The 16,295-nt window shown below is 39.3% G+C and overlaps 1 protein-coding gene across 1 annotated transcript in view; it reads right to left on the bottom strand.

Moving 5' to 3' along the window:
• Window positions 1–1,421: 1,421 nt before the first annotated feature.
• Window positions 1,422–16,295, bottom strand: part of LOC106011433 — a 15,994-nt gene continuing 1,120 nt past the window's right edge. Inside the window, exons 2-5 of the mRNA XM_035969090.1 lie at window positions 16,088–16,202; window positions 2,525–2,529; window positions 1,920–2,034; window positions 1,422–1,568 (exon numbers count right to left, since the gene is read on the bottom strand). Coding sequence (XP_035824983.1) covers window positions 1,553–1,568; window positions 1,920–2,034; window positions 2,525–2,529; window positions 16,088–16,202 — 251 coding nt within the window. The 3' untranslated portion in view covers window positions 1,422–1,552. The remainder of the gene's footprint in view (window positions 1,569–1,919; window positions 2,035–2,524; window positions 2,530–16,087; window positions 16,203–16,295) is intronic.

Below are 16,295 nucleotides of genomic sequence, written 5' to 3'. Positions count from 1 at the left end.
CATCACAGTCACATCGTTGTGACCTCTCCATCCCCGCATCGGAGAAGTGAGAGGCGTGGTAGGCCTAGATAATCTAGACTAGGCTGGCCTATCACGCGATGCGTTCTGCTTGTTTGTGCATACCACAACCTCCCCACTCATTCGCTCCGCCTTCAGTGTTGGCACGCATGTGCTCTCCCATTCTTTGTTTCGCAAGATAACCAACAACTAGCGAGGTTTTGCAAGAATAAATGGCCTATGTGCTGTGCACAGCAATAGCAATATTCCGCTATAACCGACTGGCATGTTTGATTGCACTATAGCAGTTTTTTTATTTACAAACAGAAAGAAGGGAAAAAACGGGGTTTTAGAATAGGGTCTTTATAACAGACTTCTCGTTATTTCAGGACTCGCTATAAGTGGATTCCACTGTATTGCACGTGGCACGTAGACAGAGCTTTGGGTAAGAAAAGACAGGAGCTCGTGTCGAAAGACATGCAAGACGAAGTCCACAAAATGCTGTGTGTCTTTTGAGAGATGAAGTAGATGTACATAAATTTCGCAAACTCGTAGGAGCATTTGAAGAGTACGGTGCTCAGAAGTTCCCTTTATTTAGATCTAACGATTATTTTAATAAGGAATACGTCAAAGAAGACAAAAGCATGCTTATTGCATAGGGGTTACCATCTATCACAAACATGTATGTTGAGGCGTTTCGTCGCATTCTTAAAATTAACTATTTAAATAAAAAGCAAAATAAACGAGTGGATGAGTTATTGCATGTGCTGCTAAAGTTAACTAGAGATTTCTTTTTTGAGCAGTTACGTAAAGAGATATTCGGGAAAGTGACCAGCTGACAGCGTGACATTCTAAGAGGGCATAAGCATGCAAAACATGTTGACTTAGGTAAGGTATTGGAAAACAGTCATGAATGGGTTATTCCCTCAGCAAATCGAAAAGGTGTAAATTATTTTTTCTTCTAAAAATGAATCTTTTCTTGACTGCAGATGTAAAATGAAATGCCTAGACTGCGGTGTCTGTGTCCATAGGTTCTCCTGCATATGTGCAGATTTTCTTACCAGGAATCTAGCATGCAAACACATATACATGCGGTTCACATGTTCCTGCTTAAGAAACCCCCTTGCGACACACTATGGAGGAGGAATTTGGTTACACAGTAGCGGAGGCCCATAGTGACACAGTAGATTCTATTTCTATTCAAAATGGATAAGTTACACACTCAAGCATTGCTAGCAATAAATAATCTAATAGACTTTTCTAATCACACAAAAAGTGCTGAGGCAGTAAAAAGTATATTATTAGATAGTGTCACTTCAGCTTTGTCTGTTGCTAAAGGGTATGAAGCTATAACTTATAAGTGACGAACCGAGAGTTAATTTTGAAATAAAAGAACATTTTAAAAGGCAACAAACACATTCAGAATCAAACAAGAATTTATTCGACTTAGAAAAACCCAGGTAGAAGCCTCTATATTTCAGCCTATACTATCACAGAGATGTGCTACATGCTCACTGTAGCTTCCAGCGGTACTTCTCGGCCTTGGTTACACAGTTCAGGGGCAGATGCCACTGTAGATTTTAAGAAAAAGGAAGGGATTTTGTCAGTTCATAATAAAGTAACAAGTGTACGATTAACAATTAAAAAACAACGAAGATGGCAATGTTGCCATTGATTTGTGAATAACAATATTGGTTATATAATATGCATACATGTTTGTATTTTCAAAGAAATAAATTAATTTTGTTATCTTTGGAAAACAACAAACATCCCAAAAATTAATACATACACACATGTACAAAGTACAAACACAAATACACTGAAATACACACACACACACACACACTCACACTTTGAATTCCCAAGTTATCCACTCACTCAAATAATAGTAATGCAAGCGTGACCTTTTTCTCTGTACTCACTAAAGTTGTTTCAGGTCTCCATAATTGTTTTGTCCGAGACAGGTCATCTGAGCCAGGCAGTTGGGGATCGTGATGACGTCACCGGCTTGGTACACTCTGCCATCGAAGAGACATCCTGTTGAAAAAAGCAGAGAAACAAAACATTTCATTTGAACAAATTTTAAAGTAGGTGTTTTTACGGCGACATCCCTCACGTATTAGAATCATGTACAAGGCAGCTTCCACCCCTGCCTGTAAAGAGATACGACATCCCAGCAGAAAGGACGAGTTACTCATTAAACATTATATCCGCTCTAATAGTATAAGAGTACTGCTTAATCATTCTTCGAAATAAAACTGATATATTTTTAAAATCTGTGGTCCTTTCCATGAATTCTTTAAAATGTTAGCGGGTTGATTTTAGGAGTGATAAACCCAGTGTAAACGTGCAAACACAGTGGATTCGCCTTCCCCGCCTTGGGGGGGGGGGGGGGGGGGGGGGTGTATCTGCCTCGCCTCTCTTTTTTTGGCGAATGTTGTTTTTAATCAACAACAACAAAAAAATGCGTCGCGCGCGTTACGCGCGTTACAGTGAGTTCACCTTTCGTCCCTTTCGCTTCACTCGCTCATGCTGAAAAAAAAAAGAAAGTGAGGAATGGTCAACTAAGGTCTGCCTTTAACTTTAACTTTAAATTTCATTCGCCTTCATTCGCCTCGCTTGTTCCCACTGCGTACGTAGTGGTATTGTTCAGTGTTGTCTGGCATCCTTTTAGAAAATTTGTTGGGTTTTTTTTTACGTAAGGTCCTCTTATCAAGGAGAAGTCTGAATGCAACAGCTTTCATTAATTTTTTTAGAGAAGATATTTTTTTAAAATCGTCATTTCTAAGAATATTATCCACAAAATGACGATAATTATAATAAGTAAACGTTTCTCTGAGTTCATCGATTCTATGAACCTAATAATATCAACATGAAATTTGACATTGTCGTTTTAATTAATGCAGCAACACCAGCTTCACAGAGCAATAAAAGGAAAGGATGAGGGCAGGGGTGAAGCTGACTTGTTTGACAGGTTAATCAAAGTGAAACGGGACCAGATAAGGCCTGTAGATATCACACAAGAATCATCATCTTAGGCTACTCGAGGCGGCGACTCTGAGTTGTGAATGAAAACAAATCCGAAATTCATATTGTATGTTCAAACGCCAAAATAATCGGGAACTTTAGATGTGAATACATAAACACAAAGCAAAGAAGCAGAAATGTCACTGGTAGATCTATAACATATAGATCTACCAGTAAGTCTAACTCTTTGGTAGAACATGACAATTATCTTTTTTTTAAATTTCTCATTTGGCTGTTTTTGTTAACCTTTCGCGGCCAGGAGCTGGTGTCATAATCGAGGTCACGATATAGGATGGTAAAAAGTCGAGGAAAAAAACCAAGCACACGCAGCAGTCAAGAGATTATTAGGAGTTAGTTCCCCTCACATTTGTGAGGTAGACTCGACCAGGACTTGAGATTGATTATAACTGTGGCCCCAAAGGGGTGAACAGGATATATGTGGCAATGAAACAGCTTGGACTGCTATGTACATGTTCCCTTCAACTCTACCAAGCTTACTTAATCAAAGCTTGCGACTGCTTATGGTGGCCCGAGAGGGGTGAGGAGGCTATTTCTGTGGCCGTGAAACTGTTTTGAATGTTAGGCATACTGTTCATTGTTGATTACGAACGTCTTTTTACATTTAATTTAAGAGGTTTACGTTTAAGGATGAATTTGACAGCGACCATGTTTCAAAATTAGAAAGGGAAGCAGTGATTATTTGATTATATAGACGCTTCGCCCCCTGGATGAGGGGAGGAGGGCGAATCTACTCTGTCGCTTCAGGTCCCCTTCACATTAGCCTCCCTTTTCTCACATTTTTTTAAGCTGACGAAAGGGGGGGTAGTAAGGCCGATCTACAGTGTTTGTACCTTAATAATTTTCTCGTTCGTTTTTTTTTATTTTTTTACCCGAAATTGTGTCTAACAGTATTGTATCTGTTCCCACAATGGCGCCCTATCGCAGGAGAAAAACAAACTTGGACAAGAAACTGTCACAAGAGTTCAGACAAATAGGCGTTTCTGCTCATCGTGCGTGTGTGATTGTTTTTTTTTAAATTTGCACGATTTGTGGTTTCCCATACATCTGGGCCTGTACAGGACACGTCGGTCCATTTACCTACCGCGTTTATCCCCTATACGGGCGTTTAGGCAGGACAAATCTGTATGCACATCAATCTGGTTAGCCTATCCTATACGGATTTTCGCGTTTAATGTGTCTTCTACGAAGAAACAGGAATTTCAGGGACAGAACTATCCCTTCGACACCTATGACGACAGAGAAGTGTTTCGCAAGTTCCAATTTTGTCGGGAGATAAAACATTTGAATAGTCGCTTATGATGGGTTGACAATGGCACTGGCGCTGGTCTGGCCCTCCTCCCGTTTTCACCTCGTCTCTCTTTTTTTTGAGAACCGACGCTTTCAGTACTCTCTTTTTCTCTTTTAAATCCGTTACAGTTCGCATTGCCGCGCCTGCATGCGTTCACCTTCGATGTTACTATTCTCTGCCATATCCCTTTCTTCATCTCACTGGTTACGGTCGCGCTGTGGCTGCTGAAAAGGGTCACATTTTCTACTTGCAGCTCTTCAAGTAGTATTTGCTTTCTTCAGCACTGAAGTTAGCTGTTTTGACCCTTTTCACAACTTTCTCCGCCATGGTGCACAGTTCATAAACTCCTACGTGTAGTTGGAAACCGAATGTCCGAAGGCACAGACTGACATCGGAGCGGATTTGCCAAGTAATCTATAAATAATCTCATCTTGCGCCACTGGTCTTGCCACGCTATTATCAACTGAGCTCCATGATAATATTTTTTTAACTGTGGCATTATCATACCAAAGACTGTATCATAAGACTGCTAACTAAATTGGAATTGCAACTGTTGAGAATTATTTTTTTAAGTTTCGTTCTGAACAATAATTTTACAAATATTGTCCCTGCATATATAATACCCTATTGCGAAGCTAAAGGTCTTGGTCGAATAATCACCGTCTTTTTCACATTAAATATTGGCGTTTTATCCCCCCCCCCCCCCGGTCACCTCATCGACAAAATTTTGATCTTTTAAAAGCTAGCTTCGACCCAGTTCCCACTTGGAAATCGAACTCAGGTCTTCTCTGTGTGATGAAGAGGCGCTTAGGTACTTCATTAAAGGAGCCAGTAAACTGTTTTGAAAGAGAAGGGCTATGATAGTAATAAAGTAATTATAACAGTTCACGTCTGGGTTTTTTTTCCTTGATAAGTCGTGTCTTATTGGTGTAAAAACTTTTGTATACCTAAGAAAATAGAGTACAAGCACGCATTTTATTTAAACAAACACAATTGTTTTAAAAAGCTATGTGTACTCCTTTTTTTTCAAATGCGTTCAACAACGAAAGTCTCTCAAACTCGAGTCAGCGGTGGTGTGTGCTCTGGTGTGGCTTGCTCCTTCTTTCATATCAAACACCTATCGTCCTGATCTTCCTCCTCCTTCTCTTTTGCCTTGGTTACTCTTTTGTAGCACTTCTAAACTTCGGCACTTAAAACTCAAACTCGGTACCAACCTTCAAAGTCGCTCGCAGCAGCAGCCAGGCATACGATCATGGCAAGAAGAAAAAGTTTGGTGAACATGATGGAAGTTGTTTTTTTGGTTGTTGTTTACAGATCGTTGACCCCGTGGAGACTGACAACTCGAGGTAGAACAGTGCTGGTTTTATATACCATCAAACCCCACGTGGTACTCTTCGTGATTTTAGAGAAGGTCTGTGTCTTATCTGTTTCCTGCGATTTCGTTACAAAATCACTTCAGATCAGAAACCTACTTCTTAATCGTTGTAATTCTGAGTTTCATGTATCAGGCCATGCTTTTTGGATGTGGAAGCAGAAACTTGTTTTTAAATTTTACTTGTCCAGCTAACTGTACCCTTCCCCCTCCCTACACACACACACACACACACACACACACACACACACAGAGAGAGAGAGAGAGAGAGAGAGAGTGGCAATCGCCATCACAAATGTCAGAAGAGAGCACAAAATCAAGTAATTACTGCTACTCTTCATTACTTTAGGAAGATTGACGAAGACAAATTTCCCATTGAGGTACGTAGTAGATCTTATGGATTTGAATAGACGCGCTTGAATTCACAAATGAAACGACTGCGAAATGCTGAGTGTTTCATTGCCACACAAAATACCCCCCCCCCCTTTTCGGGCCACCCTCATTTTAAGCTGGTACAAGCACTGATCATAACTCGGTACCTCAGACTGATTGTCTACCTAAAGTTTTAAAAAAGGGGGAGCGTGGAACTAATTCCCAATATATTCCTCGCAGTAGTCGCAGCAGTGTAAGTGTGTGACTTATTTACTAGAAATTTTAAAGACCCATAACAAAGGTCCTATACATACAGGTAGATGTGTCTTTGCTTTTAAATATTGGTGTGATTGACGCAATGCTTGATCAGACACATTTGAAACCAAATTGGTAATAGTAATAGTATTGTCATCTATCCTTCACGAACTTCTGTTTGTGTATCAACAATTATAATTGTTACATTTATTACAATTATTTTAAAATCCTGAGACCAAATGCCTACCGCAGGTTAAAAAGTGTTTTTTTTTTTTTTTTTTACAATTTAGCCCAAATTATTAATATTAAATATTTTCCCAATGATTTTGGCGGGTGTAAATTGGGGATATGTTTTTATTCTCAACTTGATAAATGCTGTCTTAAAATAAGTTAAAAAAGAAATAGCCTTTTGTCAATTATTATGCCTATTATATTTTTTGTCTCACTCTGATTGCTCTGTCAAACAAGTCACCCCTCTGAATAATAATAATACTGTTTCCCGCAATTTACCGATCGGCGTAGTCTTAAGATTGCGCTGTGCATTTTAACGTTCGTATAATTTCGCGGCAATCTGAAAGATTACGTTAATTTTATATTTTTGAAATACATGTATTTTTTTCTAAAATTCACTTCCATTTTCATTAATTTACTCACACCAAGGGACATTCACATATATTTTCAAAAGTGTAAAAATATGAAAATTAAAATTAAAATTAAATCAAGACTTCACAAGACTCATACAAGTATACGATCGTTAAAACGCGCAGCGCAAAGCGTCGATCGGTAAATAGCGCGGAACACTTATGTATTATGAATTTGTAAAACATAAAACAGTCAAAGTTATTACTCAAAATTCGTTCAATTTCCAACATTTTGATTGCTGTTCAACACACTATTTTCGTTCATACTAAAACGTTACCGGCAACGTTTAGGGACCCCCCCCCCTCCCCAATTCCCTTAAAAAGTGAATAATAAAAAAGAACATTAAAAAAATAAACAAAGTAAAGTGAAACAGAAGTAGGAATAAAAAATCAAATTTTGAGAATAAAAAATTCAATGAAAATGATGATACAGATAAATGAAAAATGAATAAACACATAAACGAATAAATAAAAAGAAAACAAAGAAAGAAAGAGAAGAAAAACTGGAGAGTTACAATTTTGCCCTTCGGTTGACGAGGTGTCTTACATAGGGCAAATCTTATCGACACTTCGTACTTTTATTGCACATGTCCTTCAGCCTGTACTGCTATAGCTTTACACAAGGTCATCAAATAAGCCGGCATGTTAAAAATATATAACGATGTGTGATTTGCTTCACATGCACACACACACGCGCGCGCACGCACACACACACACACACGCGCGCGCGCGCGTGCACACACATACGTAAACACGAACACACACATACCTATATCATGTAAACCTTCCACATAACAAAACTGTCATAATTATTTATGTAGGCCTATACTAAATTACAGATTAGCTCATAAACATTCATACTTAAAACACGCACTAACAGTAACATACGAGGGGGGTTCAAGAAGTGTTCTGTCTAAATAATAATATGAAGGAATAAAGATAGTTCTTTGTATCTTGGCACACATACTTTCATTTCTCTACGTCGTCACCATGCAGAGTAACACATTTCTCCCACCTCTCCTCTGTGACTTTGAAAAGTCCTTGAGAAAAAAAAAAGACCCAAAATGGGCCCCTAACCAATCTTCCACAGCTTCAATGACGTCCTCGTTGTCATGGAAACGACGTCCTTTCGGTGATTTTTTAAAGATTAGGAAACAGAAAAAAGTATGAAGGGGCCAGGTCTGGTGAATAAGCTGGGTGTAGCAGGATTTCAAAGCCGCACTGTTCTGCTGACTGGACTACTTGTTGTGCCCTGTGCTTAGGGGCGTTGTCGTGCAGTATTAGGGCCCCATTATGGAGTTTTCAACACCTTTTTCTCACCAATTTGGACCCCGATTTTATCAGTAAACCCGAATAGTAGATCTAGTATTAGTAGTCCCCCTGGGACTGGTTTTCCATTCTACAGGTAGTCAGTCATAACGATACATTCACGATCACAGAAAAACGACAGCATCAGCTTGACCTTTTCACTTGACGGTGTTACCTCTGCCTTCTTTGATGAGGGAGAAGTAGGGGTTTTCCAGTGCATGGAGGACATTGTTTGTTCTGGATCAAAATGATAAATCCATTTTTCATCCCTAGTCACCATGTTATTATTAAAGAAATTTATGTCATTGGACTCAATTCGAGGGAAGGTTTGCAGGACTCAACACTGCTTCTTTTGCACACTTGTCAAAAGGCAGGATAGTCACTTTATTCATGCTAAGATGGTTATGGCTATGGAGAATCGTTTCTCGTGTACACACAAAAGACACACACACACACACACACACACACACACACACACACACACGCAAACACATACACGAACAAATAAACAAACACACACACTGCTATGGTGTGTGTGTACCCAGATGGAATCAACCGAGGAACGTAAAGAGTCAGTAGGCCTACCTACCAGTGCCCCCCGCCAACCACCCAGGTAACAGCACTCGGTGGTAGTATCTGATATCGATATAATATCACCACCAATAATGATTATATTGATAACAATAATTATTTTGATAATAATAATAGTTTGGAAAAATAATAATAATAGTAACAAAATGTAGTATCAGCAGCAACGAGAACAACGACAACAGCAACCATAACGACAGCATTCGTAACGGTTAAAAATATAAAACCAATAAATACTTCACATAAACTCCGCCCGTAATATATTTGAGGCACCATCAGGCGAGTAAAAAAAAATAATAAAATAAAACACGCATTTGTTCGCTTCTTGGGCAATTTTTATTAAATTTTTTTTAGGGGGGAGGGGTCTTAACACCCTTACTTTATTTATATCCATTAGAAAAAACACATTTCTGTGTGAATTTTATTTTAAAAAGAAACGTTGATCAAAGGGCACCAGGACACTCTTACCTCTTTTAATTGCAAAATCTGGGCTTCTATTCAAGATAAATTGGTAATTTTTAAATCAAATGCAAGATGTCACCATCGATAACTCCATATCCCCAAAACTTGACAAGCACCTCATTCCACCGCGTTGTGACGTATAATTTTTTAAATTCCTTTCGCTGTTTTTTACTGCTGTCTTTCAAGCACACCCCTATATCTGATGGCGGGTAAGAAGAGCTCCACGTCCTAGCCTTCTCGGATAAGAGTGAACAATCTCGGAGGTTCTGTGTGCAAGTTGCGCACAACAAAAGTCTTAGGGTTTTTTTTGGTGGGTTTTTTTTTTGGGCTGAAACAAAGAAGAGAGAAGACATAAAGAAAAATAAGATAACTGTGATCATTCAATTTTTTACCAACTAAATTTGCGTTGGGAATCCCACCAGCTGTTTCCACCAATACTTGGGAGTGTGTAAAACATGTGTAGCTTACATAATTCTACATGGTGGCAGTGAACTCTCACTTGATTTAATATCGCCCTACATCGATTTATAATGAAATTAACGTTTTAAAACTATTTTGTTTACACCACCGTTCATCAGCAATTTGAAATTAGTCACGCTATCATTTATTGACTCTTTTTTTTGTTTAACGAATCTCCGTAACTATCTGCTTCCATAGGACAAAACAATCTTGAGGTCACCGAATGCGTACCATGAACTTAAAAGTGCTATCGTACGCACTTCATGACTTGGCAAATATGTTAGTAGTTCTTTCTACATTTGGTTCAGATCAACAGTAGGGAGAACTCAAGTCTAATTTTTTTTACTTTGAATTGATTATGTAATGAGATTCCCCGGGATTACGCGTGATAGTAAAACAGGACTGCGAGATTGTCCTAGTTTACACGTGATAGTAAATTTGGCTTGAAGAATGATGGGCGTTGTCAGGGCCACAGACATTTGAAAATGTGCAAGCTTGTGAAAAAAAACTGTTCAAGCAAGTTGCATAATACAGTCATTGAGAAACATAAGTTCAGCGTTAAAAAAAACACATTCCGTTGTAATTCTAAATAATCTATGAGTAAAATAATATTTTGAGTTCCAATTCTAATTATATCCTAATTCAAATTCCTGAAATATTCACAGAGACACCGTAAATCAACCCCTCCCCTGCCCCCACAGGAATTGTAAAAGAATTGTAAATTGTATAACAAAAAATCGCTCAAATTGTGTGACATACAGATATCCAGTTACACAAAGAACAAGTCAGCTTCAGCTCTGAATCAGGCAAACTGTTAGGAGACCTGAACAACCTCTCAAAAGCCGAGATCTCAGCAGCTGTGCAGAGAAATTATGTCCAGGATGTCGATGGCTCACCGTATTATCTTTCTTCCTTGCTAGAGCTGTTGTGGGAAGAAAAATAGTGGTTAGAGCTACGTGAATAGCTCTTTAACGTAGGGGTGATATCTTTTTGTCCGTACTTGCAATGTCTTCGGTCTACAGATCGGAAAGAAAAGAAAGCCCCTTGTCCCTCCTCCACCCCAAACCCCAAGCACCGTGGGGTGCAAACCCGTACGACCGGAGAAGGGGACCCTGGTGACTGAGATGTGGCTTCCCCCACCAACACGCCACTTTGTGCCCTGGCTTAGACGGGCGACCCGTGGGGGGGGGGGTGTAAGAGGTCTACTGCACTCACTCTCAGTCGCTTACGACCGGTTCGTAGAACTGGGTTTTTTTTGTTGTCAATCTTGGTTTGACGTAATTGAAGGCGAGATTTCTTCTAGATATATCACTTCTCTGAATATATTACTATATGATTTTATAAAAATTGATGAAATGTATAAAGGATCACAAGAATAAAAAAGATAAACAACAGTTGCTACAAACGGGCCCATCACAAAGGCTACTGTCAATGCGTGTGTTTTACTGAGTGCTGATTGCTCCTAGCCTGAACAAAAACGAAAAAGAAAGGCCTTTTTTCAGGCAACGACGCTGAGATCCAGTCAGCATGTGGGACATGCCAAAGCAAACGTCCTTGGATGGGGGTGTGGGGTGTGGAGGTAGTCACCCTTTGTAGTGATCCCCCCCCCCCTTCCCCCAAAAGATGCATACAAGCAAATTGCTGGCTTGCACCTCGTTTGTTAGGGGGCTGCCCAGGCCCATTTGGTCACAATTAACATTTGAGTATTGATGGCAATTAAAAATACAGCACTTTAACACTGTAGTTGAACCTTAAGTTTTTTATTCTCCACCTTCAAATTGGTGGTGTAGAGTTAGTCCCTCTAAAATGTCAATTCAGCTTGTGATGTTCATTCAATATTTTTTCCTTTTTATTTGAAAATCAAAGTAAATTACTCTGTAAAATTTCAACATTGAATGTTCTTTCGTTATCAACAATTGAAAAATAAAATTCGATTCGTACAATCAATCAATCATCATTCATTTACTCCTTTTGAGAGTGTCAGTGGTAATTTCCATCATGCAGGGCACCGTCGAGGCCTGTGATATAAACTGGGTCTGTGACAAACGGGGATGCCTCTGCTTGTTGGTGTGGTGCACCCCCTGTATGACAATGTGTTTTCAACCTCAGACAGGTAGGCCTATCTGTCTGAACAGCGGCTGTACAGAAGGAAAGAGGTCTATGGAATTGTCCATTCTCGTCTTTGTCAGAGTGCGGCGAGCCTAACTTTGTAGAACGCCCACACCACCTACGAAAATAGACATTGCCTACTTTAGAGCTAGAAGTAAGACCGCCCGGAATCGATGCACATTATTTTTCAACTGTCAGCGCTTCGGACCCTAACAGCATCAGCTACGCTGTCGTCGTGGTGCAGCGTGTCCTCACTCCGAGGAGGGCTGCTCGTCACATATCACCCCCTTGCTGAGTACTGCAGAACGTTCGCTCAAGCACGGGCAACATGAATATCCATCAGGACCTTCTACCCAGAAACAAATTAAAACTTACTCCGAAATAAAAAAAACGGTCCCTGTGTCTGTGCAAACGAACGGACATACAAAAGGCAATAAAGCGTTTTCCTGTAAAATACTACTCTCTCATACGTGTAATAAAAATCGGTATACTCTAATCTGAAGATGGAATTTTACGACTGTCGACACAAACCTGGAAGTATGAAAGACCTGCACACTCTCAGACGACGGGTCACCTTCCTGCCTTCATTGGCAATCTTTTCCTAAAGAACTGTTCCTTCTAGGTTCGTGTCGGATCCTCCCTGTCATAATCTCCCCCCCCTCCCCCGCCCCCACCTTTTTAAAATAAAAAAATCAGTTCAATCGTTCAGACCCTCTAAAATACTTGAAAACTGCGCAGACAAAAATGGTTTCAAGTTTCCCCATCAAAGACGGATGCAGCAAGTACACTTATGCCGATCAGTCTTGGTTTGCCCTGACAGCTAAATTATGTTCGTTACACACACACGTATATTAAAAAGGATCCATTTTGTGTGGCATACAATACACAGGGCCCCCCTCTCTCCCAACACGTTTTTTATGCGTAAATCTATGTCATAATTCAATATATTTCTAATGTGCAGTTTATACAAAATTATAATTTTTAGTAAAGCAAAACAAACGTGTCACACTCGTTCGAGTGGTAAACAGCGACTGACGATACAATGTATTAGTATTACACATCACAGCTACACGACACACTGTGCGACAACACACCAACAAACGCTATGACAGACGGCACGACACAAGAGAAATATTACCACTATAAATTGACTGAATATGTTACCATATTTACGAAGAATTATTGTATAAATGTTGTATGTCCTTTTAAAAATAAATATAACATGGACATGCAGCGTAGGGCAAAACATCCGGGTTTTTTTTGCGTTTTCATGATTATTATTACTGTATCGATAGTGCCATAAAACTGAACTGCTATTTGCAGATGATTCTGCACTATACTTGTTTATGAAGAATGTAGCATGCTAACAACTGTGTTGATCATTTATTAAGAAAAGAAGAAGCTTCGTGTTCAGTCTGGTGTCTTAGGTTTGGGTAGTCTTAGTCATGACTGACGAGTATGTGGTATCCCTGATTTTATTTTCAGTTTATTGTCAGATCACTTAGATCTAGAATAAACGTTTGAAACAAATCTGTTTAAAAATCCCTTGCGGCTAAGAGTTCAAATCACAACTCTTTTTGTTGTTCTCTGTAATTCGAGATCGTTTTTTTTCTCTCTGTAATTCGAGATCGTACACAAACACAGTAAACACTCAGTTGATGGGATACTTCATTAGACTCAGACAAGTTCATTCTGGTAACAAGTGTTGTCGTACGTTGTTAGCCTTGTCCAATAAATTAGTGAAATAAATGACGAATCCCATTGATTCACGACCGCATTGAATTTTTGAGACTTAATTGCGTTTTAAACGAATTACTGAGCATGTACTTTACAGTTTCTTTCCAGAACACATTAAAACCAAACTGTCTGTCCGTCCGTCAGTCCGTCCGTCCGTCCGTCCGTCCTGCTCTGTTTCCTTCGTCTCCAGAAAGTTTCTGTCCTTCTCGTATCATGTTGTGTTAATACCAATGAGGTTATACAGTATCCTCCGCTGTCCCCTCCCCAGCCATGCGGGTGGTCGGAGGGCGCCACTGGTAGGTTTACTTCTTTACTTTTCCCTCTGTTGTTTCTGTCTGCCTTCATTGATGTGTCGATGTGCTTCTCTTTACTCTCTAACAAAACAAGAACTCCCCAGTCTTGTATCAATTTGCAGGTTTCCAAAACCAAAAAGAAATAGAAAGTGATATCAGACAGAAAGCCAGTTAAACCAACACCAAGTTGGGGAATAAACCCAATTGGCTATTCAGAATCTGTGGATAAGAATCTTAGAAAGGCAAGGAGGAACGTTGAGAGAAACTGCGACCACGACTTAATTTTATTGATTTAATTCGGTCTGTAGTGGTCGTTGCCAATCATGATATGTACGTGAGCGTCCCAGAGAGACAAAGATGGAGAAATTCCCCAAACTTCATATATCACTTGCAGTCGCTAGGAGTACGTTCCTAGGACTCCTACCCATGGGATTTTTGCTACACCAAACTGCAAATATTTTTTTTACTTGTTGTCTCGTGCTAGTTTATCAGTGCGTTCAATTTGTATTTGAATGTGTTGCTCTTGCCCTGTGTAACAATACTTTTCGGTAGGCTAGATCTGTATAAATTCCGGTTATTTTATTGGCATCCGGAGCATGGTTTCTGTTGTTCTGGATGTGTTTGAAGTTAATTAACATTCAAAAACATTCTTTATTTATTTATTTGTTGAATCTTTACTGAATTTGTGGAATGGGTCATACTTTTCATTTATTGCTAGCATAGATGGTTGCAAAGCCTTCCTTCAGTGTAATTTCAAAATAAGCATATTAGAAATATTGCAACATTGTCATCATTGTTAGGTCTAGTTCACCTTTTAAAGTGGGTGGTTGGTGGGTGCTCTGTTGGGATTTGCTTCTTCTTTCCTATTAAACATCTATCGTCCTTATCTCTCCTCCTTCTTTTATGTTTGTTGCTCTCTTGTAACACCTCTAATCTTCGTCACTTTTATGACCTTATCGTGTTGCAAGTGCCGTAAAACTCTTACTAAAACTAAAGCTAAACACTTTTTGATAAATTAAGCAGGGTAGTCTAAGTATTTCCTGCATAAAAAGCACATTGCTGTGGTCAAAGTATTGGTGATGTTGATGTTCACTTTTGCCCACGTTATCATCAGTCTCGCAAGTGAAAACTAAAGAGGATAAACCATATTACTTCATTGCAACAGTTAGTCCATTTTCACTTTGAACCCATTGTTTCATAAACAGAATGAGCTGATGGGAATATTTAATAAAAGCAAACAAACAAACAAAAACGAAAGCAAAACAAAAAATCCGAACAAGGAAAAACGTCATGTATTCCCAGTTTTTCTGCTGGGATGCTGTATCGCTCTCTGACTGCAAGGGTTTGGCAAGGACAAGCAGGAAGCTCCTCTTTTAATAGTAAACTAAAATGTGTTAACGAAGGTGTAAAAACATTAATAAAAGATATAATATGTTTTAATCAAGAGACAAAAGCCCGTTTTTGGATGGTTAAAAAACATGAGATTTATTGTAATATAAGGACATGACATCATAACGTTCTGTGAATCTGTACATCAGTGATCCCGAAAGCTGTGAAGCAATGCAGGATTTTGTACATTTGGCTGTACTTCTCGGTCTTGGTTCCTTACAGCTCAAGGGCAGATGCCACTGTAGATTAAGAAAAAGGAAGGGATTGTGTCAGTTCATATTAAAGTAGGCCTATCTTGTAAACAAGTGTATGATTAACAATATAAAAAACGAAGATGGCAATGTTTCCATTGATCTGTGAATAACAATAGTGGTTATGCATACATTTTGTATTTTCAACGGAATAAATTAATTCTGTTATCCTTAGAGATAACAACAAACATCTAAAAAATCAAAACACACACACTCGTATCATGTATAACACAACCACATGCACACACGTACAAACACAAATACACCCAAAAGCGCGCGCACGCGGGGACACACACACACACACACACACACACACACACACACACACACACACACACACACATACACACACGCGCGCGCGCACCGCACACACACTCACAATCAGCACCTGCACACACGTACACATTTCTTAGAGATAACACACTTACAATTAAATAAACGTCATTTGATTAGTACTCTAAGTTATCCACTCACTCAAGCAATATTAATGAAAGCGTGACTTTATTCTTTGTACTCACTAAAGTTGCTTCATGTCTCCATAATTGTTTTGTCCGAGACAGGTCATCTGAGCCAGGCATTTGGGGATCGTGATGACGTCACCGGCTTGGTACACTCTGCCATCGAAGAGACACCCTGTTGAAGAAGGCAGAGAAACACATTAATTTTTCAATGAAAAAATGTAGGCGTTTTTACATCACCGTCCACAAATAGATCATGCACAAGACA

Source organism: Aplysia californica, unplaced genomic scaffold (genome assembly GCF_000002075.1).
Source record: "Aplysia californica isolate F4 #8 unplaced genomic scaffold, AplCal3.0 scaffold00114, whole genome shotgun sequence".
Lineage (NCBI taxonomy): Eukaryota > Metazoa > Mollusca > Gastropoda > Aplysiida > Aplysiidae > Aplysia > Aplysia californica.
Note: the sequence above shows the minus strand (reverse complement) of the source record. Positions and strands in the feature narration are given on the sequence as shown.